This window comes from Pelodiscus sinensis, chromosome 2 (genome assembly GCF_052426305.1).
Source record: "Pelodiscus sinensis isolate ZL-2025 chromosome 2, ASM5242630v1, whole genome shotgun sequence".
Taxonomy (NCBI): domain Eukaryota; kingdom Metazoa; phylum Chordata; order Testudines; family Trionychidae; genus Pelodiscus; species Pelodiscus sinensis.
In genome coordinates this window covers 106,289,044-106,313,115 of record NC_143053.1, presented here as the reverse complement: position 1 = coordinate 106,313,115, position 24,072 = coordinate 106,289,044, and the positions used below count along the sequence as shown (strand labels likewise).

General features: G+C 42.6%; 1 protein-coding gene across 1 annotated transcript in view; it reads right to left on the bottom strand.

The window, feature by feature from the left end:
• The window catches only part of MBOAT1 (membrane bound glycerophospholipid O-acyltransferase 1), an 85,534-nt gene extending 65,857 nt beyond the window's left edge, over positions 1-19,677 (bottom strand). The window contains exon 1 of the mRNA XM_006121826.4: positions 19,159-19,677. Within this exon, the coding sequence (XP_006121888.3) occupies positions 19,159-19,449 (291 nt within the window). The 5' untranslated portion in view covers positions 19,450-19,677. The remainder of the gene's footprint in view (positions 1-19,158) is intronic.
• Positions 19,678-24,072: the final 4,395 nt, after the last annotated feature.

The window sequence follows — 24,072 nt, the reverse complement described above, 5'->3', positions numbered from 1 at the left end:
AGGCTCTGGGAGGGAATTTGGATATGAGGGGTGCTGGTTCTAAGCTGAGATGAGGGTAGTGGGTTAGGATGCAGGAAAGGATTAGGGAGTTGGTGGTTCTCTCAGGTGGTTCCTACACCCCTCTGCCAGCAGCTCCTAGCTGGTGGGAGGGAACAAGTCTCTGCACACAGCTGCCTGCAAGCACTGCCTCTATAGCTCCCATTGGCCACAATCCCCAGCCAATGGGAGCTGCGGAATCAGCGCTTGGGGCGGGGGAGGCGTGTGGAAACCCCTTGCCTTCCACCTGGCTGCAGCACAGAGCAAGAGCAAGCTGGGAGCCTGCCTTTTCCTCACTATGCTGCTGGTAGTGGCTGAAGGCCTGTGGACCCTTTTAAATCACTCGGGCCCCTGGGCAATTGCCTCTCTCCCACCATGAGGGAGCCTGGTCAGATTGATCTAATCCCCAGGGCAGACACAGCTAGGTTGGTGGAAGAATTCTTGGCAAGATGGATTACTTACATCAAGAGAAAAATCCCTTCCATCAGTGTAGGCCGCAGCTACGCAATGGTGCAACACCAGCACAGCAGCATACACATGGCCTTTCTCTGTTACTCTAGTGGCCAAAGCTTTGTTTCATGCTTCCAATGTGACAGTGACTGTGCAGAACTAGCCAGCATGAGATGTCAGTCATAACTGCTGATATTAAGTAAATGCCTAGACAAATGCTGGCTAGATCATCCAGGGTCTTCAAATACTGCCCTTTCCTGTTGTCCTTTGGCTTAAGGATAAAATTATCTTGCTCCTTCACTTAAAATTACACATCTTTGTCTATGTTTTACTTATGTGTGTACCAGCATTTAACTATTTTTTTAACTCTTTTAGCACCAGAGAAGAAAAAGAAGCCACCACGGAAAATATGAACATCTGCAATACCCTGTTGTGGGTTGCTTTTGTTTTTTCTATTTCTGCTCACAACCTGAAACAGCATACATTTCTCTTCTGGGCCTACTCAGACTTTACAGCAGTTTACGATAGATCTTGGTCTATCTAAGATTCTTCAGCTAAATTCAGTTAATAACTATACACGCATTTTCAATCCACTATTCTTCCAAAAAAAAAAAAAAAAACCAAGACCAAAAAATGATTAAAACAAAACAGTATAAAAGAACTTCAGAGGTGAGATGGGTGCATCACTTCTGGGTGCCCAATCTGAGACACCCAGAACCTGACTCTCCAGCAGGGGCTCAGCTCTTTTTTGAAAGGCAGGCCCTTCTTATGTATCTCAACTTGTCAACCTCTAAATTACACATTGCTTTTGATAAATCTTGTCCAGAATGATTTCTAGAACCTTACCCAAAAGATTTGTTGTTGTTGTTTAGGCAAAGAAAAAAATCCACACTAATTTTTTCTGGTTTTCAAACTCCGTTACCAAAATCATAAAGAAAAACAGGAAAGCATACATCATAAGCAATAATCCGTTTGGAGTGCCACTGCATAAAAGGGAAACATGAAGAAAACTACTTAGAAATTCACATTTTAAAGGAAGGGGATTATTTTGCTTGTCACTTCTTCAACTAATTTAAAAATATGTTTGCACCTTGATTATACACTATACCACAATATAGCAATATAGCAAAGGCACAGATTTATAATAAATACAAACAACCACACCTCGCACACAAAACCAATATTCTGTACTTTATATTTGTAATGTGACATAGTTTGAAGATTACAACCTTTACATTGTACTTGTCAATACAGAATTCCAATATCAGTAAAAAAAATTAAAAAAACAAAAACAAATAAAGGTGTGTATCTTTGCCTTTAGCACAGTGGTATACTTTTTCAAGGAGGCCAGTATCTTTGCCACATTTATCCAGTCAGATATAAATGAAACTATACTCTCTTTTCCTCTGTATATAAGACAATTTCACTGTCTATTTCACAACGACTGAAAAGTAGAAAAAATCCTTTAAGTTGTAGCAGTACTTTTAAAGTGACCGCTCTTAACCTGTCCTGCCATGAATACACTAACAACATACAGGCAGTCCCTGGGTTACATGGATCCGACTTACATCGGATCCCTACTTACAAACGGAGTGAGGCAACCTCGCACTAGCTGCTTCCCCCCAGCAGACCAGGAAGACGCGAAGCTAGCGCTCCCCCCACCCCCAACAGACCAGGGAGACGCGGAGCAGCTTTTCTCAGCAGACACCTCAGCTTGAGAATAAAGGACTGAGGGAAGGGAGGTGTGGGAGAATAAAACTGAGCTCTGGAGAAATGTTTGGCTAGAGTTTCCCCTACAATATGTACCAGTTCCGACTTACATACAAATTCAACTTAAGAACAAACCTACAGTCCCTATCTTGTACGTAACCCGGGGACTGCCTGTATATATTAAGAGAAGGGCTGTCTGAGAATATATTTTAGAACAAAAAAAATGTTGAGGGTAGTATTAGGATCCAAAACATCACAAACTTGGTACTGTACCTTTCCACTTCTTTCCTCAAAATATGAAAAATTTGAAAATATTGGTCAGAAAAAAATATTGGGAGAGGAGTTTGTTATGCTTTAAGTTGCATGAGTGATTTTAATGTTTCCTTCAAATAAGTTTTACCTATGGTCTTAAAATATGTGTTAAAAGAGCTGGAACATCTCTTTTCCAAATACCTGGCTTGCCAACTTCAAATTCTCTTTGTATTCCCTTGTACAATAAGGCTTAGACTAGCAATGTCAATGTGTAGATGACTACACAATTAGCCAATAAGCCTGGGCTTATCAGTTAATCCTGTCGACTACACGCATTCCCCATTCCTTGCTGCCTCTGTATCAAAGGCAGAAGCATGGAGGGGCAGCATGGGGTAGCAGCAGCCCCATCCACAGAGGGTCCGAACTCCCTGCAGACAGTGGCTGCGCCTGTCCACTGGGAGTTCGGACCGTCCTCCCCAGACAGAGGCTGCTGCTGCAGAGAAACCTCTGTTCTGGAGAGTTCAGACCCCCTGTAGACATTGGGCTGCTGCCATCCTGCAGGGTGGCAGGCAGAGCCAGTCTGTACGGGAAGCCGTTTTTTAAATTATTGCCCCTCGCAGACTGGCTCCTGCCTCCCACTCCATGTTGCTGCCTCTGATAGAGAGGCAGCAGCTTGCGGTGGCAGGCAGTTCCTTGGGAGGGAGCCGGGAGCACACTGGCTGCTGGCCCCACTCCCATGGACTATCACATATTCATGTAACCGCTAAAATATGATGCAATTACACTATTCAATTACACACTAACATCCCTAGCTTAGACCAATACCATCCAGTTATCTCAAAAATTCCTTTTAATGGAATAATTCAGTTTTGATCTACAGGAATGGTCCTCTAACCATTTCCATTCATGCATGGAATAAATTTAATCATGTGCACCAATGCACATGTGAAAGTACACCACTAATAGAAACAAATAAACTAGCTGTAGGCTAATCAGCTGGGAGACATTTAAATTTCTCCTGAGTGGCCACACAATTGTACAGCTTACAATGAACACTGATCTACAATACAGGAATCTTTTAAGAGAGTCCTAAAATAACATGGACAAAATTATATTGCTCAAAGGCCAGGAACAGAGTGTGGTACAACACTTTTGTTTTTCCTACCATCCTACAATCAGTCTGAGCTGACTATATAACTAGTAATACAGTTTTTTGTCGTCAGGTGGAGAAAAGGAGTTTGCGAAGTTCCTGGTGCTAGTCCCAGGATGATGAGTTAATTTTTTTTGGTTCTCTCTGGCTTCTCTGGACCATTCCAGTGGCACAAAATAGCTGAGAATTAGACTGATCTACATAAACTTTGAACTTGAGCTTCCCATCCTGCAATCAATATTCTCCCCCACAGCCAATAAGCAATAGATAAGAGGAGAAGAGGTATAGATCATTGTGAGGGATGTTACTTTACTAGCAGGTAAATGGTTATAGCCACTGTAAGAATATAGGCGCCACCATACTGGATGGACATATGGGCCAATATCCTGTCTCCACCCATAACCAACAGCAAAAGCTTCAGAGGAAGGCACAAGAAATAATCTACCTTTCATTAAGGTCTCAGCCTAGTACCCAATATGAGGTTATGTCCTTCCCAACACTCTTTTTTAGCATTAGCTAATATACTTCTGGATAGTCTTGTTATCCTCTTTGAATCCTGATAAGTACTTAGCTTCAGTGACGCCCTGTGAAAATAAGTTCCACATTCTAATGGAGAGTTGTATGAAAAAAATAACCATTCCTTTTATCATGATTCAATTTGCAATGTTTCAATATCATTAAATATCCCTATGATCTTGTGTTATGAAAAGGAAGAACAGAAGTTCCTGGTCTACTGTCTCTATGCCATTCATTATTTTATATTCTTTCATCCTATCCCATTTCATTAGTCCCCTACCTAATGTAACAATCCCTCAATCCTTTCAATCTTTCTATAGTAAAGTAAAGAAAAAAGTTTCCCATGTAATTGTTCCTCTTTTTGTTTATGATGATTGGCGTAAAAATAAAAATACAAAATACAAAAAAAGGATGTCCATCATTGTCATCTTTTAATTAGCACTTCTGAGTTGTGGGTGAAAAACAGTGACAGCTAGCAAAAATATCACCTTCTGAATAATAATACGGTTGCCATAACTGGCTGGAATGAAGCTCTCCCTGAATGTAAATAACAAGGATGCAAATCAGCCCTTGTGTACCAGTTACAGTTCTGTTTGCTTTGAATATTACATCTTGACTTGCTCAATCCAATACTTCAAACTACATGAAGAATGGAAAGCCTTCCTGAGCAGATAAGCAAAATCCCCACCCCCTTTCTTCACCCAAAACACTCCGCAAAAACAAGGAGTCCTGTGGCACCTTGGAGACTAACAGATTTATTAGGGCATAAGCTTTTTTCAGTAAAACCCACTTCATCAGATGAATTGGAGTGGAAGTTACAGAGTAAGGAAGAAGTGGCTTGTGTTAATAAAGCTAATCAAGTCAGGGTGAAAGTGGGTCCTACACAGTACTTGATGTGGAAATCCCACATCTTTTGTGATGCCTATAAGAAATTAGATGGCTAACAAAGGTATTGTTATGGAGCAACAGGGCTAATATCCATGTGGCTAAGTGTTTGCTTATACTATGCTATATGTGTGACCATGCAAGGTCAAATAGAAAAACAGTATAATCTAGACATGCCTAGAACTCAACTCAACCACTTTCCTTTTCTTACCCTTTGTCTTATGTCTGTCTCCTATTTGCAGTTGTTGCACCAGTGATTCTTTCAAGATCTTTTATTTTCTGAACTGCAAACCCCACTTCCTTCTTTACATCATGGGTCTGCAAGCAGGAAGTGGGGAAAGGTGTAAAAAAGTTGCATGCAAATAAACCTCCACTAATTATTTAATCTCTTGGAAGCCTATTAAAGTTTAACAGTGTAGCTAGGAAATATGATCAAATTCTAATCTATTGCTGCTTAAACTGTTACATGTACAGAATAACTACTGAGTGTAGCGTGACCAAGTTAATGTGCTTGTAAGAATATTAGGCTGGGTTTTCAAATAAGTGGTCCCAATTTAGCCAGCAAAGATTTATAAGAAAATAGCATGAATGACTTGTGGGTGAAAAATGGTGCCTTTGATTCACTGGGTGCAAAAACTCTGCTACCAAAAATGGAGGCTTGACTAGAAGACTAGGTACTTAACCTTCTAAATCACTTGACTTTTCTGCATATAATTTCCTCATCGTTAGTGCAAAATTAGTATACAGTTTTACAATAAATGCAGTTTGCAGAAAACATTTTGAAAGAATCTTCAGGATGAAAAGTGCTGTGTAAAGGTAGGATAATTTCATAAAGTACCAATGGGAGTTTCAGGGAGGTAAAACAGGAGTGGTAATATATAATTCCCATAGATGAATCACTGCTCCTTACACTAGTATCAATGCTTACTCCCAAGATAGTGAGAAGAAATATCATGCATGTGAGAGATAAGAAAAGTCAACACTGAGCTATTCTTTAACATTCCTTACGTCTATATTGGAGGAAAAAGTTACCCTTTAAAAGTAGAGTTATTTGAAAAGATTTAAACTAATAATTAAATACATACCTCTGTCTACAATTTTTAAGCACAATGGAAAATATATATATGACTGTCAATTCATGAAAGTTATATTAAAAATGGTTCTTAAAATGTCCACTTTCATATCTCCCTACATCTTCCACATTCCTACCCAACAATGCCAAACACAGCCTTAGATAAGAGAACATTAAGGGGGAAAAAAAGAAGTCAGGTACAATTAAAGCTTGCATCATATGTCCTGGACATGCAGCACAGGGCAAATGTATACAACTAGTGTTTGAAGTTCCTTTCTGGGCCTGAACTAGCTACTTTTAATGTTCTGTGTTTAAGCCAAACCTTGGGACAACTGCAAACCATGATTATTACATCATTAGTTCAGAGTCTTCAATTTCAATTTCAGCAACTGAATTTCTGATTATATAAATACACTCTTCCTTAAGAAACCTGCCACACAGTTCGGCACTGGTTACATCCAGAGATGGAAATGCTACTGAAGCAGTCTGCCCATTCCCAGGGAAGAAGGAGCACTTTATTTCACACTTTGGAGTCCCTCTCTATTCAGCAGTTAAAGCAGGCTTGGTTCAGAGGAAATCAGCAACCAGTGAAAAAAGGGGAAATGGCCAGGATGTCTTGTCAGAAATACAATACCTATAAGAGTGTCCTCCAGGAAGAAAATCAAGACTTGCCAGAAAAATAAATCCATAATGATGTCACAAAGTTACAAGCCTTCACAAATGGCTTTCAATGTAAAGTTTCCATGTGTCTCTAAGAATTATACTAAGCTGTTGAAGGTCTTAGGGAACCCACGTGTAACAATAAGCTAAACATAAGAACTCAGTGAAAAATGCAGATACGCAGAATAGGGCTACATTTAAAATGGAACTCTATAGTAGGAATGTTAATTAGTAATAAAATAGCTAATTGAGTAGTCAATGGAATTTCCATCAACTACTTGATTGGTCAATAAGGGGGGCACTCACGACCCCCACTGCGGCTCTGCACTTTAAATGTATTTGGAGCTGGAAGCGCAGGCAGCCCAGCTCTTATTACATTTAAAATGCAGCGCTGCAGTGGGGGTAGCTCCCGGGGCTGGCACGAGCCAGGACTAAGCAGTTCCAGCTCACACCAGCTCTGGGACTGCTGTGGCTCTGACTCTCCTGCATCTCCCACGCCCTGCACAGTGGAGATGGTGCTGGAGAAAACTGGTTTTTAAGCCAGTTCCCTCCCAGCATCAGCTCCTGCTTCTCCCCCTCCCCCTTGCTGCCTCTAATACAGAGTCTAAGCTTATCAGGTAGTTGATGACTCCAGTAGTCGCTTACATCCCTACTCTATAATCAAAGCCCTCTCTAGGGTTCAGGTCCTCTCCCTCTTCTTAAATCACATGTAAAAATTATAATACACAAGAGCATCATGGGTCACAGAACACCTGGTATAAGTTGGGAACCAGCGAGCATTTTCAGCAGAGATCCCTCCATCTGGTATTATCCTTGTTTCCATTGGCATGAATGTCTATGGACTTTGCTTCTTTTAGGTGCAATGAAAGATAACTGCACGGACCTCCCTCAAATAGGAAGAAATAATATGGCCAATGAGTTTCTCTCTCTACCCACCCCTAGATGTCTTCCTCCAAAACAACACACAGATTTATGACATAACTGAGTGAAGACTAGCGAGAATAGTCTGATTCTGAACAACAATAATGCATTTTAAAGTTTCTGTGTTTAGTACCTAAATACTGTGGTGATAGACATTCTATGTACAGTAAACTTCCGATAATCCGGCACTTTTAGGACCCAGGGGGTGCTGAATTATCAAATATGCCGGACTATCAGAAGGGGGAGCTATGAGGAGTCTGGGGTGGAGTGGGGGGGATGCACCCCTCAGCGCTGCAGGGGCGGCGCTACAGGACCAACCCGGCAGCACCCCAGCTGCTCTGCCCCAGGCATCCCCAAGTCAGCCGCTGCTGAAACTGGCCAGCGGCTGACTCGGTGAAGCTGGGGGCAGAGCAGCTCCAATTGTCTGGCTGCCCGGAGCACTTCCGGTTTCCAGATGGTGCCGGACCATCAGGAATGCTGGACCATTGGATGCTGGACCACTGGAGTTTTACTGTGTAGACCTTCTGATAAGTGTCCAACAGCAAACAGATCAAACTAAGGACTAAAGCTAGTTTTTCAGCTAAATGTTTTTTCATTGGAAAACACCAGTTAGTCAGAATTGAAACTATTTAAGGAAAAGGTAACTTTCTTGGTTCAAAACATTTATGAAAAAAAGTTTTGAAACTGCCAAAACATCCCATATCAACATTTTCAAAATGTCTGGTTTTCTGCATGAAATGACTTTTTATTTTGAAGTTTAATTTAGTTTATAGTACAAAAATGTAAGTAAAGTTTTGGATTTTTGGTTCATGAAGATGTTTAAGATTTCAAATTTTCATCCCAATTGAGGATGAAAAAATATTTTAAAACTTTGAAAATTTTTGTAGGATGGGAAATCCATTTTCCACCTAGCTGTAGGAAGGGTCCAATATATTTCACATGAGGAAAAAAGTAGAAAAGGGGGATTTTTTTTTAAGTTCAAGTCTGCCCTTGGATCTCAAAAATGGGAAATTCAAGTTTTTTTCACCTTTGTTTTTGCTTCACATTTCACCTATAATATTGCAGAGCAGTTTAAAATGTCCTAAACCACAAAAGTGAGGATTACAGAAAAGGAGTTTTTCAAACTAAAGTTATCAAGAGCGGAGAAGAGCATGACTGGAATTCCTTTTGCTCTGGGACAGGAAACACCTGATCCAGAGATTTCCCTGCAAATTCACAGTAAATAGCACATGATATGCAGATCAAATGAAACAACTTTCAGACAAGAGACTGAAATTCACATTGACAGAAAAGCAAAGTACAGATCAGCCAGTGAAATATTCTGAAGAAAGAGCTAAATGAATGTCAGCGGCACTGTCGAAGCACAATGGCAGCCTTCGTGCTGGAATGTAATTGAACTTCTAGAATGTCAAGCATGCTCTTACAAATTAAGTATGCTTGTTAGACTAGCTGGGCAACAAGGAGGGGATCTTGTAGCCTCTGCATGTAAATAGTTTTCAGTAATTTTAAAAGCTATTCTTCATATTACATATTACACATTGAATAGGCCTTCAGTTTGAAAAGGAAATCTAATTCATTGACATCAAGTTTGTACCCCACAGCGGATTTTTTCCAATTTAAGATAAGGCTGGAGAGCTGGTGCAGACCCCGGCACAGGGACCACACTTGCACCTTCTTTATCCTGGGACTACTGGGAACCAGTTGGCTACGAGATCTGCCCACATATATGGATCTTGCAGAACCCGGGGAGTAAGAGCGTAGGAAAGCCACAATCAGGCCTCTTTCTGCACCCAACAAGTCCCCAGTATTAAGCATCTCCTGTTGCAGTGGATTAGGAAGCAGGGCAGGTATAGACAGCTCTGTGCTTCCCATGGAGGTGCCTACACTGGAATAGGCTAGGGAGTGGTTTTGGCGCCACTTTACACTGGGGAAATCAGTCCTACTATGATTAATATAGAGAAAAGACCAAGGATGTTAGATAGTGTGTAATTGAATAGTCATGTAACCACATGAAATCTTAGCAGGTACACAACTATTCGATAATCCCTGGAGGCAGAGGTGGCATCCAGTGCACTCCTGCCATTCCCCGCCATCCCAGCACTGAAGGCCCTCAACCATCCTATGCTGCTGCCTCTGTATCAGAGACAGTAGCAGGGGATGGCAGGCGGGAGCCAGTCCATGAGGGGAGCCTGTTTAAAAACCAGCTCCCCACACAAACCGGCTGCCTGCTGCCAATGGGAGAGGCCAGGCTGGTCTACCAAACTGGCATGCATGGGGAGCCTGCTTGAAAGCCAGCTCCTTGCGTGTATCAGCTTCACCTGCCCCCGCACCCTTCACACTGCTCCCTCTCTACCAGGAGCAGCAGCATGGAGATGGAGATGGAGGTGGGGACAGGCAGATCCAGTGTTTGTTAGGAGCTCGCTTTTAAAAGCCAGCTCCTCATAGGCCCCAGTTCCCCTCTCCCTCCATTGCTGCCTCTGATACAAAGGCAGGAGGAGGGAATGTGTGTAGTTGACAAGCTTAACCGATAAGCCTAAGCTTCTCAGTTAATTGTGTAGTCATCTACATGTTGAAATCCCTAGAGAAGACTTCAGGAAATTTTAAATACTGTAAAAATCCTAACTTTTTTTTTCCAGATCTTGCGTAATACAAATGAGAAGGAAAGTGTACAAAGTAGGAAAATTCATGAAAGGTTATTTCTCAGTTGCATTTTTTGTCCTGTACCAAGTGGAAAATGGATCAGACTTTGCTTTCAATGAAGAAGAAGACATGCAAATATTTATTTGCATAATATCAAGATAATAGCTAAGAACTCTGAGGCTGAATTGACCATCTGAATGAGGACAATATAGAGATGGGGCACATATTTTTAAGCCAGAGAGATTTTTAATATTATTACATTATTATTCTGACATTTTTCTCAAATTAATATTGATACACAGAGTTCAAGTCAGTCTCTTCCGTGCCTCTCCATCATTTGCTGCTGTTTCCTCCTACTCTACAGTCTTTATATCAACTGTCATGAACTTAGCATCTTCCTAATAAGAGCTCTCCTAAAGGTTTCTTTTAGGTGCCATTGTTTCCCCGTGCCAATTGGATTTCCACTTCACAGCTTCATGCAGGAGTCTCTGAGTATGTCTACACAGCACTTAGACACCTGCCAATGGCCAACTGACAGGCTCACAGGGCTGAGGCTAAGAGGCAATTTAATTACAGTTTAGACAGTTGGGATGGAGCCAAGGCTCTGGGTCCCCATGATGGGGGAAGATGGTCCCAGAGCACAGGTTCCAGCCTAGCCCTGTATGTCCATGCCGCAATTAAACAGCCCCTTAGACTCAGCCCTGCAAGCCCACCAGCTGGCACAGGCCAGTCTGGGGTTTTTAATTGCAATGTCAACATGTCCTGTATGTTGGCATACAGAATACTTAGTACAAATTAAGGATGTTAAAAAGCAGGTAATTGGGTAACCATGTAACCACTGAAATTTTCAGCAGTTACATGCACCCACAATTAGCTTCCCGGGAGCTGAGGCATGCCAGGAACTGGCTTTTAAGCTGGCTCCTGGCGCATATCAGCTCCCAGCTCCCTACCTGCTCTGATACACAGTCCACAGCGTGGGGTGACAACCTAATCCCCGGGAGCAGGGCAGGAGCCTATGTGTGTCATTGTTCACAGTAACCAATAAACCCAGGTTTACGAGATAACTGTATAAAGGATTATCCTCTTACATGCCTAATCCATAAATCCACTTCTTCTTCCTGATTCTGGTAGAAATGAATGCTGGTTACTGATTTTTTGCATCTCTTCGCTGGTCATTAATTCTTTCCAATAAATGCCCAGAATCTTCCAAAGACATTTATTTGCCAATGCTTCTAGTCTTCTAACATTTTGTAATGTTACAGAGAATTACATTGGCCTGTATAAAGAATAATGCTCAAGGGGTAACTTCGGTCCCTCAGTCTCCCACATTCTTCCTGTAAAATGTTATATACCTCGATGGCATTGTAAAAATTAAACAATATTTGCATTTAACCACATTAAAATAGCAACAATGCTACAGAGCTGAGCACTCAAAAAGCAGCAAAGTTAAAGTTGTCCTAGCTTATGCAAACCTAGCAGTACTCTTCTGTGCGCATACATGCAAGATACAGTCTGCAGATTACATTAGCACATGCTGTTCCTCGAATAATTGAACATTAGACAATTTCTCTATAGCTGGGTGAATGTGAATCTCACAATGAGCCAATAAATACAACAGTGCAATTGCTATTCAAAATAAATCAAGTTTTCATTTTCAGAGTGCAACACATTAAAGAATTAAATGAAATGTAACAATTCAAGACACATATTAACAGTTGTTTCAATAAAAAAAACAGCATGAAAATTTGTGTGGGGGTCAATTATCTCATTTTTATTTTAACTCATTACAAAATTTAATTTCTAGCCACAAAATGTAGTTGCATGTTTCAGATTAAAGTAATTCACTAATTCACTTCTCTATCCAAAAACCTTTGTCTCTTTAGAATCCTTAAGACACCAAGTGTGTGAGATAATATCTTTTATTGGTGAAAGGGAGAATCTTTTGAGCTACATAAAGCTCTTCTTCACCTTATCTCTTCCCCCAACAGAAGTAGGACCAATAAAATAGTATCTTACCCACCTTGTCTGTATAATATCCTGGGACCAACCCTGCTACAAGACTAAAGTCCTAAACTCATTTCATTTGATAGGTACTTAAATTGTTGCATTTTTTCTCCAATTATAATTATTTTAGACTCATCTGGGCAAAAAGAATCTCTAAGGGGTCATCTTGTCCATTCTTTGGTATTAAGGCAGCATTCATTTCATCCTGCTCTGCACTACACAGCCTGGAAGAAAAAATCTAAACAAATTAGTGACAAGTGAACCTCAAAATATGGGCAGTTCGGGGCTCAATTTCAACAAGATTCCAAAGGCATTGATTCTTACCTAGTCTCTTAGATCTCAAACACTGAACTACAACTATCACATGAACACGCCAGTATGCGTGGTTACACATTTACCCAAATAAACATATTTTAACATCCCTAAAAGGCTACCTCAGAGACCATTTTGCTTTCTTAGTGGTATCACAGCAACTGCACTCAATGGAGGTACTCAAACTAAAAGCCCCCTAGAATAAATGGGAGGGAAGGTGCAACAGACCATTCTCTGTGAAGAGGGCCTTGACTGTAAGTCACTTTGCTAAAAGTCAACAAATCCAGGCATTGTCGGACTAAATCGGGGGCACACTGAAAGGCTCCTCAGGGAGATTTATGATGGGGGGAGTGGGCTGCTGAAAAGGGAATTTGGGTTATCCAAGGGGCTATGCTGAGAAGTAGCATTGAACAATAACATTTTTCTATGAAGATTATTTATCTTTTGCTTCATTTGTAATATTAGTTAATGGACTTAGGTTAGGTTAGACATTTTAGTATCTTTGAATAAAAATACACAATCTAACCCTTGAAGACAAGCATTTAACACACCTTGACAGTGCAGTTAAGCACATCTGCTTATATAATTTAATACTGACTACAAGGTTTCTATTACTTCAAGTCTGCTCTTTAATTTGCTGTATCTGACTCATATTTACACTGAGGGGCTGTGGGAGAACTGGTGACTTTGAGCGTATCTGGTGGAAGTGTTCTTTTTGCCTGATGTTATTGGATGTGTATACTGTTGTGGTGGCCCAACATTTTTAAAACACAACTCAACTATACTTCAAGTATAACCTTACTAGGATATAATGATGTCCTGAACAATATTTTATTTTAATTCCTTTTGCATCTGGTACTCTTGAAGCTAAAGATCGTATTTCAATTCATGAAAGGTTTGTTAACTACAAGGATATTATAGAATAAAAAAAACTTAGGAGTGAAAAAAGAATATATACCAATGTCACTCTTTCACTCTACATACATGCCCCAAGCACTTGTTCAGGATATTTATTTTACTTGCATACACTTTTCCCCTATTGCTGTTACAAAAAAGTCCACACAAGTATGAAAGAACATGCCAGATTCTACTCTAACTCAGGCTTCATCAACAGAACTGTCAGCTGAGGGCAGATTGCAGAATCTTTATTACTAGTCATGTGAAAGCTAGAAAACAAAAACATATAGTCCCGTTTTCAGATCCCCAGCTCAGCTTGTGATGCTGGAATTTATCTTAGAATGAAATTATCCCAGGGGCAGATGGGCAAGGGAAAAGCCCCTATATATAGGAAATGCAAGGGATTCCCAGAGCTCTTTAGTAGCTGTGCTAGGCTTCAGACAGGCACTAGGCAAGCAGGAAGGGTGTGGACAGATTTCAGGATCTTCACTGAACCCATAGCCACAGATGCACGTAGAGGACCCATGAGACTAATTTCCCCTTAGCAGCTAGAAATGTGAAAGTAGAACCTGTTAACCGGTAAACCTCACCCTTAATGGTGGGATGCAGTAGAGAGTACAGGGTCTGAGAGGGAGTTTGAGTGAAGGAAGGGGTTGAAATTAGATACAGAGCTGCAGGTAGGGGGCTGCTCCAGACCCACGGAGGGAGGAGGGGGTGCCGTGAACATGGGCTGCTCCAGCCCCCCCGTCCCTCCCTTTAATTGGTTAACCACTTAGCCAATTACACAAGATTTTACATCCCTAATATCAGCCCAGAGTCTGATGTAGAAGCCACTGAGGGACGATTAATCTTTTATTAAAGGATTCCCGCAAGATGTTTCCCTTTCTAAGGATTTCTAATAAATCCTATATTCTTTTAGCCAGAGACACAAGTTCTGCATAAAGGAGGAGTTAAAAACTGAATAATCCAAATTTGGTTTTGGGTTTTTTAATTTCATTTAAACAAAAACCCTCACCCACCCACTTCCCTGCAGCAAAGGAAGGAGGCAACATCACCTGGCAAACAAGCTTATATTTAGCACAAAGTTGGAAGTTTTTGTGCTTTGTTCTTAACTATATTAACACTATTGCACAGAGTTCAATCTCTGCCATTTGAAGTGAGGCTGGGGGTGTAACTCTCTTGTGTTGAGGTCTGGGCATGTCCTACCTCAGGAAAATCTGAAAAATCTCTGACACTAGGCACAAGCTAGTACATTCCAAAGCAAATTTTTAAAAAATCAGATTTTAGAAGCATTCTTACGAGTAGGATTGCCAGATAGTTTCACAAAAATACCAAACATGGAGGGAAAAAATTTGGTTGAGCGCAAAAAAAAAACAAAAAAAACCCCAACTGCACAAAAAAGAGTCGCTGCTCCTTTAACACTCCCTCCCCCCCAATGTCTGGTATTTTCTGTTTGGTTGGTTTTTTACTGGACAGAAGCCGCGAATAATGGAGTGTCCGGGCCAATACCGAACACCTGGCAATCCTACTTATGAGCCACATGGATCAGTTTTTTCTTGAAGAAATGATTAAACAGATTTCATAGGAAGAAAGCATATCACCCCATTTTTTCTGAAACTGTCTAGAGAAATTATAACATGGGCCTTTCATGAGCCCTCAAGAGCCTCAATCATCACAGCTGCTAGGGGAGGGACGGGCAATAATTATTGATAGGGGGGCCACTCCAAGATTTTGATAAGTGGTCAAGGGCTGCACTTTTCTATGGAGGAGGGGCTGGATCTGGGATGAAGATTAGGTGTGGAAGGGAGCTCAGGGTAAGTCACTGGGGTGCAGGAGAGGGTATAGAGTTTGAGAGTGAGTTTGAGTGAAGGAGGGCATTGATGTTAGGTGCAGAAGGGAGCTTGTGGACTGGTATGCAGGAGAGGGTGTGGGGGCTGAGAGGGAGTTTGAGGGAAGGTACATGTCCCTCAGCTGGGAAACAGATGCACACACAAACAGACTCTCTCAAACATATAATAGCTTGTTGTCTCTTTCTCCGCTCCTGCCCTGTGCTTCCCCAATGGGGTTATAACTGTCCAGGACCCCATCTCTGGACCCTTGCTGCCCCCCTTCCCCATGGTCATTATACCATATAATTGTTCCTCCTAGCAGACCCCTTCCCTTCCCATTGTATGAGAAACAATTGCATTCCAGGCACATCCCATTGTCCTGATAACCAAACCATTATCTTTCTTTAAGTTATGATAAGAGGAAGCTGCAGACCAAATTTAGTGGTCCTAGTTCTTACCGTTTAGGACAGGGGTGGGCAATAATTTTTTGCCAAGGGCCACTTCAGAAATTTTTTAAGTGGCCCCAGGCCGCAATGGAAGGCGTAGGGCCTCAAGCAGAAGGGCCAAAGCCAGGATACTTCCCTGCTTCCCCATCCACAGACCATGATTGGTTCCACCTAGGCACCCATGCCCCTGGCGGTAGGATTGCCAGGTGTCCGGTATTGTACCGGACAGTCCGGTATTTGCGCTCTGTCCGGTAAAAAATATCAGAAAATACCGAACACGTGTAGTGTCCGGTATTTTCTGATTTTTCCAGCTGCGCACCGGACGGAAGCCTGGCGTGGGTGGGAGGAGCAGCTGGGAGTCCCAGCTAGGAGGCGGGGCCGCGATCGCCGCTGGGAGCCCTCACTTGGTTGAGTGTGAGGAGGAGGGGAAGCCTCCTCCTCGCTTGTGCGTCGCCGGGAGCCTGCACGGGACAGGCAGTGCCCCGGGATCTGCAAGTGCCCAGGTCAGTCCCACTCCATGCCAGCTGATTTGATCACCCCTCCCTCCCTTCCCAGCCGGCCAGTTCTCCCCCACTTCCCCTCCTGATCTTCCCTGGCCAGACCCCCTGCATCTCTCCCCAGCTCTGCTTCCCATCGGCCCGTTCCTCTTCCTGATCTCCCCCGGCCAGCGCCACTGCACCCCCCGCCCGCCAGCTCTGCTCTCCGCCCCCCCCCACTCTGCTTCCCGCCCCCCCTTCCTCCCGGCCAGCCCTGTGGCCCCCACCCACCCTTCCTCCTGGCCAGCCCTGTCCCCTCCCAGCCGGTCCCTCCCCCCTCCTCGCCCATGATCAAGTGTGTCCAGTTTTTTTTTGGAGGGGGAGTTTACCTGGTAACCCTACCTGGCGGTGGGAGGAGACTTTGCGTGCTCCCCCTTCTGCCCCCAGGCCAATCAGAGCTTGGGGGCCGGGAAGTGCGCCAATCCTCTCACTCTGCCAGAAGCGCGTGGCACTTCTAAGCGCTGTGTGCTCCTTGCAGGGTGGGGACAGGGCAGAAGAAACTTTGCATGCTCCCATTGCCCCCAGACCCTGATTGGCACCGCAGTCCTTGCAATGTGGGGGCAAGGCAGAGGAAACTTAGCGGGCCAGTCAGGGCTTGGGGAAGGGGCAGCATATGAACTTTCCTCCCGCCCTGCCAGGAACCGTGCACTCCTGGCAGGGTGGAGGAAACTTTGTGCACTTCCTCTTCTCCCCCCATCCACAGGCCCTAACTGGCCTGGGGGCAGGGGAGCAGCAGGGCTTCCGTGGGCCGGATCAACCTGCTTGGCGAGCCAGATCCGGCCCGCGGAGACCCTTTTGCCCACCCCTGGTTTAGGAGTTCTTGAACAAACAGACTCACAGATGGATGGTCAGACAGACAGACAGACACTCAAAACTCTCTCAAATATATAGTAGATGTTGATTGATGTACGTCATCCTGACCAATGCATAGTCTCTGTAAAAGGTTCCTTTAACATAGTTTTAAAATGTTTCCTGCACATAATACAGTTAAAATTGAAAAAGAAACATTTTCCTGCCTCTAAAGCAAGCATATTGTACTAGAAAATTATTAGATATGTTCATAGATAGGTTTACGGGAAGAATTTACAATAAATTCTATTTTCCATGTAGTTACTAAGTATCAAAAATATCAATCTTTTAAAAACATTTTTTAGTAAAAGTACATTCTCTGTAAGCATACGCTAATTTAAAGTTGCATGTATCACCTTAGGACTTTATGCAGAAAGGGAAGGGAGCAGGAGCTGACAATGTCTTTTTTTATCACTAATTTATAAAAAGAATAGCCAAAACATGGCATGGCTACTAAATGAGTAAAAAGAAAACAAGACAAATCTTAATTGAGAATATCCTGGTTTTTGTTGATTTCAGTCTTTGTTGCTTTGGTTTATCTCACACCACAATCTCAACTACAGAATCCATCAGTAAGGCACTATAGTGACGTTCCAGGCTGGACTTCCTCATTGCTGAAAGAATGCATAAAGGGCAGTAGGTGTATGTGTCACTGAAAAATGACAAAGAGAACAGGCCAACCAATGTTTTTTCTACCTGTTAAAGAGCAATTTCACAATAAGCCTATAAATGAACATGTGACAGTACAACCTCATATATCATGCATGATGGCTCTGTATACCTTTACATTCCTGTAAAATTCCATTCTATTTTATATTTTGACAATTTACTACACTTCTCATCACAGATATTTTGATGATAGAGTCCCTTGTTATTACAGAAGCTTTTTTCCCTACTCTTCCTTCCAAGTACGTAATTAAGGAATAACAGTTGAATTAATTGGCATTTTATGAGCTGTAGCACAAATATATTAAAAATAGCTGCTTTGGTTAGTCAGATGCAAAGGGACTGACTACAATTGCCACATCGCTATCCCCCAAAAAAGTTTTAAACTTTCTCTTATTTAGTTCAATATAACTTCTTGCAGCAGCATTAGCCCTAAAGAACTCTATAACTCTGAACAGTGAAAGAACCGTGTGCAACTACCTACATAAATAACAGCTCAAATAAACATTAAGGAAACAGATAACAGAATTTATGTTAAGTATAAACAAAAATTGCAGCACTAACAAGACACCTGTTAAACGTCAATGCTTGATCACTTTACTTTCTATTACACAACCTCCCCATCCTTCGTCTGTACATATCTATTTATGCTGTAAAATCAACAGGGCAAGGAATTTGTCTTCATAAGGTCTGTAACATACCTTTAACACATTCGCTGTTATATAATTATTTCTAACAAATAAAGCACTCAGAGTTCTTTACATTAAAATCTATATAGGTTTAGCCAGGGATTTGAAAGTATGGTTTTTATGCATGGACGAGAAATACCTTTTAAAATATAAGCAGAATTTGAGAATCTAAAGCCGTAAGTGGAGAAAAAGAGTAGTATTTGCTCTGTGCACAGATTGTACCCATTGTCCTTTTTCCTTAAAAAGCAAAACCAAAAACACAAAGGTCCTTAACTTTCTGATCCTGTCTCTTGATACATAGGTCCACTACAAAATATCTGATCTGTGCACTTCGACCCTGTATGTATTTCTTCAGGAACTGATACACACCACCTTTGAAATAACTGATCTGTTGTAAATTGGCTTGTCTCTTATTCAGTATAGAACATCCCAACGTACGGCATCTAATAGGTTGCAAATTACTCTTGCACGCCTTGCTCTGAGCCCCGTGTGCTGATACACATAACCTTGCAACCCGCTTAAGTGAGCCCTCCCCCGCCCAATCCTTGTAGAGCCCAGATCTCCAACAGCATCTTACTGAAGGTTATTAGTCCCTCCTCACGTCTCTCGACCCCGATCCCTCCACCTGTGGGTTTTACCTGGTCCAGCGGGATGCCCAGGAGCTGACTGAGCGGGTGCAGCAAGGTGGATCCCGTGGTTCTGTAGGGGAGGCTGGGACTCTCTGCCATCCTGCATCCCTCCCGCCTGGGCCTCCCTCCGCTCCTAGCCGCGGCGGCGCGGGGGCCAGCAGGGAGCCTCACACACACACACGTGCGCCCGGCCCATGCAGCGGCGGCGCTTAGGCTCTGCCCCTCCGGCGGCCACGATGCCCGCGCCCTGCTTCCTACGCGGCGGGGGAATGTGCAGGGCGGCGGCGCGGCCGGCAGCATCCTCCAGGCGGAGCCTCAGGGCGGCAGCCAGGGGCGGGGGGGCTGGCTCCCGTCCAGGGGCCGCCGCCGCCTGCCCCAGCGGAAGGTGCCCATAGGCGGAGCAGCCCGCCACTCCCCGCGCTGGGAAGAGGCAGGGCAGGGCGGCAGCGGGCGCGAGCTCTGAGCCACTGGGCCCTGGCTTCCCTGCAGCGCCCGATCTCCTCCTCCTCCTGCTGCTGACACGTAACCACAACCGCCCCAGCCCAGCACACGCCCCTATAGGCAGCTCGTCCGCCCCTCGGCAAAAGGAGCCTTTTCTTGGAGCAGCCCCTGAGGGGTGACCCGCCCCCCGGCGGCCGCAGTGCCCCCTGCACTGGGTCCAGCGTGAAACACTGAGTCAACAGCGGATTCAACCTTTTCTAGGACTAATCATGCACAGGATCATATGGTGTGACACAACTTTGTCAACATACTGGGGGGAGGAGAGGAGAGGGAGTCTCTCTAGTCTACAATTGTCCCATGATGGTCATACAGTTCCCTTGATGGAAAAAACGAGGCGTCCTGGGGCACCTTAGCGATTAATATATTTATTTGGGCATAAGCTTTTTGTGGGTAAAAATCACTTCCTCAAAACTATGGAGTGGATTTTTACCCACAAAAGCTTAAAATAAATTTGTTAGTCTATAAAGGAGCCACAGGACTCCTTGGTATTTTGCAGATACGAACTAATATGAGATATTCTTGAAGGCTAAGTGCTCACTAGGGATGTGAACAACTAGTAGACTATCTGATAAGCAAATGCTTATTGGATAATCCACAGGATAGAGGCAGCAAGGGGGAGGGGGAATGGAGTACTCCAAAGCGGCAGCGCTGCTTGAAGCCTGGGGCCAGACCCCACACTCCATGTGGCACTGCCACTTTGAAAAGTCACGAGCAGCCAGGGCCAGCTGGAGTGTCCCAAGGCTGCAGGTGGCGTTTCAGCGGCAGCGCTTTGTAGAGCCGGGATCAGCTGGGGACTGCAGGGAGCCCAGGGTCAGCAAGTCCCCAGCTGACCCTGGCCTCCATGCTGTGCTTTCATGTAGCAACAGCCCTAGGGCTGTTGTTACACTTCAAAGGCAGTGGTGCCCTATCAACTAATTGAATACTTGATGTAAAATTGCGAGAGAATAGGACACATTCAAACTGTTACAATTTAGAGATATGGCTGAAGAGTAATTTTTCAACACTGGAACATGCACAGAAATGCCATGGGATTCCATTTTTAAAAAATGGAATGGATAGAATAACTCAAAAAACGTATCTCCCAATTCTGCAGAAGTTAGTCATTGTGGGTGTTTATTCATCCATATGTCTTTTTCAGATTACACTTCTGCTTTATGGGATAGAGCTGACAAATTATGTTTTTTCTTCTGCTATTTTATTGTTACCCATGACCTTATTAATGATACCAAGATTGTACTCATAAACACCATGTGATCCACACATTCAACTCAGATTTTAAATAAAAATTTCAGCTTATTTAACCAATACAATACAGAACTAGAAGGACCCTCAAAAGGTTATCTAGTTCACACACATACCAGCTTACTCACCATGGGTATGTCTACACTAGCCCCCTAGTTCGAACTAGGGAGGCTAATGTAGGTATTTGAACTTGCAAATGAAGCCCGGGATTTGCTCCGCCCCGCCGCTTCCCCAAGTCCGCTGCTGCCACTCTCTTCCTATGACAGCTGTTCAAAACCCCGAATCATTTTTACTGCTCTTATCTGAATTTTTTCCAATGCCAAGATATCTTTTTTGAGATGAGGAGACCACATCTGTATGCAGTATTCAAGATGTGGGCATACCAAGGATTTATACAGAGACAATAAAATACTCTCTGTCTTATTCTCTATCCTGGGGTGGGACACCTCAGCCCCTCTTCCCCACTCATTGAGGAGCCTGCATTGGTGCTCTAGTCTCCACCTTCGCCTCCACTGCCCCACGGGGCTGGAGCACACAAAATCTATTGGGCTAGGCCCCCCTAGGCTCTGATGTGCAAGAGGAATGTGGGGAGTGTCTTTCTACTTCTCAGCAGGTGCTGCATCAGTGAGGGTTTTTTATGTGTGGCCCTTGACTGATTTTTCTGTGGGTCGGTCCCCATGATTTTGTACATATAGTTGGGGTTATGTTTTCCAATATGCATTACTTTGCATTTAGCAACATTAACATTCATTTGCCATTTTGTTGCCCAGCTACCTAGTTTTGTGAGATCCTTTTGAAGGATCCACTTTTATCTGAAAATGCTAAAAATTCTCTCTTTAGAATGCAATGATGTATCTGTTTTACTGGTCATTTGTTCTAAAAAGATTTTTAAAGATCCTGGGACAAGCTTGATTTTTACTCTTTGGAATATCTTCCGCAATTTTCTGATATCTTCTGCAATGACTGAACTGGCATGAGCATTGTTATAACAAACTCAAGAAGTTTGTATTTGGAATATAAGAACCATTTTCATGGACTTTTTAAATCAAGTTTTAATCATTCCTACTGATCATTTAGTTTTGCATTTTCTGTTTTGAATTTGCTTTATTGTGTATTTTGTTAATGTATCAAAGTATATAATTCCATATTGTGTGTTATACAGGCTATGATACATTTCAAGCGGGGTAAGGCTCACAAGTAGATGTTCACAACATGCACAATCTTAATTTCAATTAATATTGTAAGTGTGGGAGAACTCCTTCCATAGCTGTATGTGACTATCATTTCATTACAGATCAGGAGATCACTTTCTCAGTGAGAGGAAAAGAAAAGAGTATGCAAAATTAAATCAGACTTCAAGAAGATAGAAGGCCTAATGCTTTTAGAGTGAGTAATATGCTATAAATCTATGGTCTGCTAACTGATTTTGGATTTCTTTAACTTGGTATTAATAAATCCTGATTCCAATTCTGTTTTATTTGAGAGTATTATAGATTATTTTTTAACCAGGATAAACTGCAGGGTGTGATTAACTTTTTACACTAGTGCAGCATGTGTATACTTGGGATTTACAGCAGTGCAGCTACTAATGTCTGGTACAAAAAAAAATACATAAGACCTAAGAATCACTTCCCATCTCAGTTGCTCAACTTTTAGATTCCTGTGAAGTCATGATGTCCCCACAAGTTCTGAGGTCATCCATAAGGCTCCAGGGCCAGAACTTCTATTATTAAAAAAAGAGCAAAACTTAGAAACTAAATAAAAACACAGCTTGCTTCATACATAATAAAGAAGCAATAAAGGACACAATTCTTTGCCTGAACTTGTCTGTGGAAGCACTCATATGTTATAATGCAAGATGTTGAACATTACATATAACCATTTTTAGCTCATTAGTGCAGTTTCAGCTACCACAATTAGTAATTAGAGGGGAAAGGGATAGCCCATTACTGAGCCTAAAACTGAGTCAGTCAAGGTATGTCAGGTTCTGAAAATGTGTCAGTAGAATAAAAAGGAACAGCAAGTTCCCCCTTTCAATACAGTATTGCATTGTCTAGTTACAGAGAAAATACTTCTTGTGACAGTAACAGATGTTCTTAGTAGCAGTATCTGCTGTTGGGTATAAGCCAAGCTTATAAGCCAAACACATCAGTTATTACTTCTCCTCATCATCATACTCTCCCGCTTTTTCCCTATAAATATATATATATATATATATCCCCTGGGCAGCTGTTTCCCAAACCATATGCTATTTTGAGGTTTCCAGGAAATTAGACCTTCTGATTTAATATGGCTATTTTGCATTTATATCAACAAAGCTGAATGTTTTCCTTTAAAGCTAGCTGTCTACAGTGTTAATTAAGTAGCCAAACCCTCACTAGCCGCCTGCAAATCAGAATCACTTGGCAGTAATCTGTAGATGTCCTGCTCAGGGCACATGATCATTTTTACAGCATATGCACCATTGAGGCTGCCCACATTGTCCTACATGGCCATGCCCTTAGATATCATTATCCTACCCTAATGATTTGCATATGCAAATTGTTCCCAAACTTACAAGAGAGGAATGATGGTCTGAGACTTAGGGTCCAATGCCCCGCTCTGCCAAAGATTTTCTGTGCAACCTTGGCAAGCCCCTGAATTGCTGTGGGCCTCAGTTTCCCATCTGCAAAATGAGGATAATAGTACTTCCTTTCTCCTTTTTTGGTCTGTCTTGTCTTATCTCTTCAGGGCAGGGCAGCTAAAGGGCAAGGAACTAGGAAACTGCTCACACTTGGAAATTCATAACTGATGAGGGAAATTCTTTGAGGGATAGCAAAATGCAGAGAAATTTTAAGATAGAAATAAAAAATAACAAATGCACTGTCATGTACAGAACTGATGGTGGCAGCTTCACCCTGGAAAACTGAATCCTGTGGAAGGTGGAATGTATTCTTACTGCATCCCAAGTGACATATCACAACTTTCAACCTTTCTACGTTGTGTTTTCAAGTTATTCTTCCTCCAGTCGCTGCCATCCTTCAGGAAACAGGCACACTAGATTTTGATCTCTTCTACCATCTAGAGGTGGAACTGTAAAACATGCAGGAAATGTCAGAAAGAGAAATAACTCTTGTTCTTTGTAATGTTGTTTATTAAAGTTTTTCTCAAAATGAATAAAAAGAGAGAACTGCATTCATA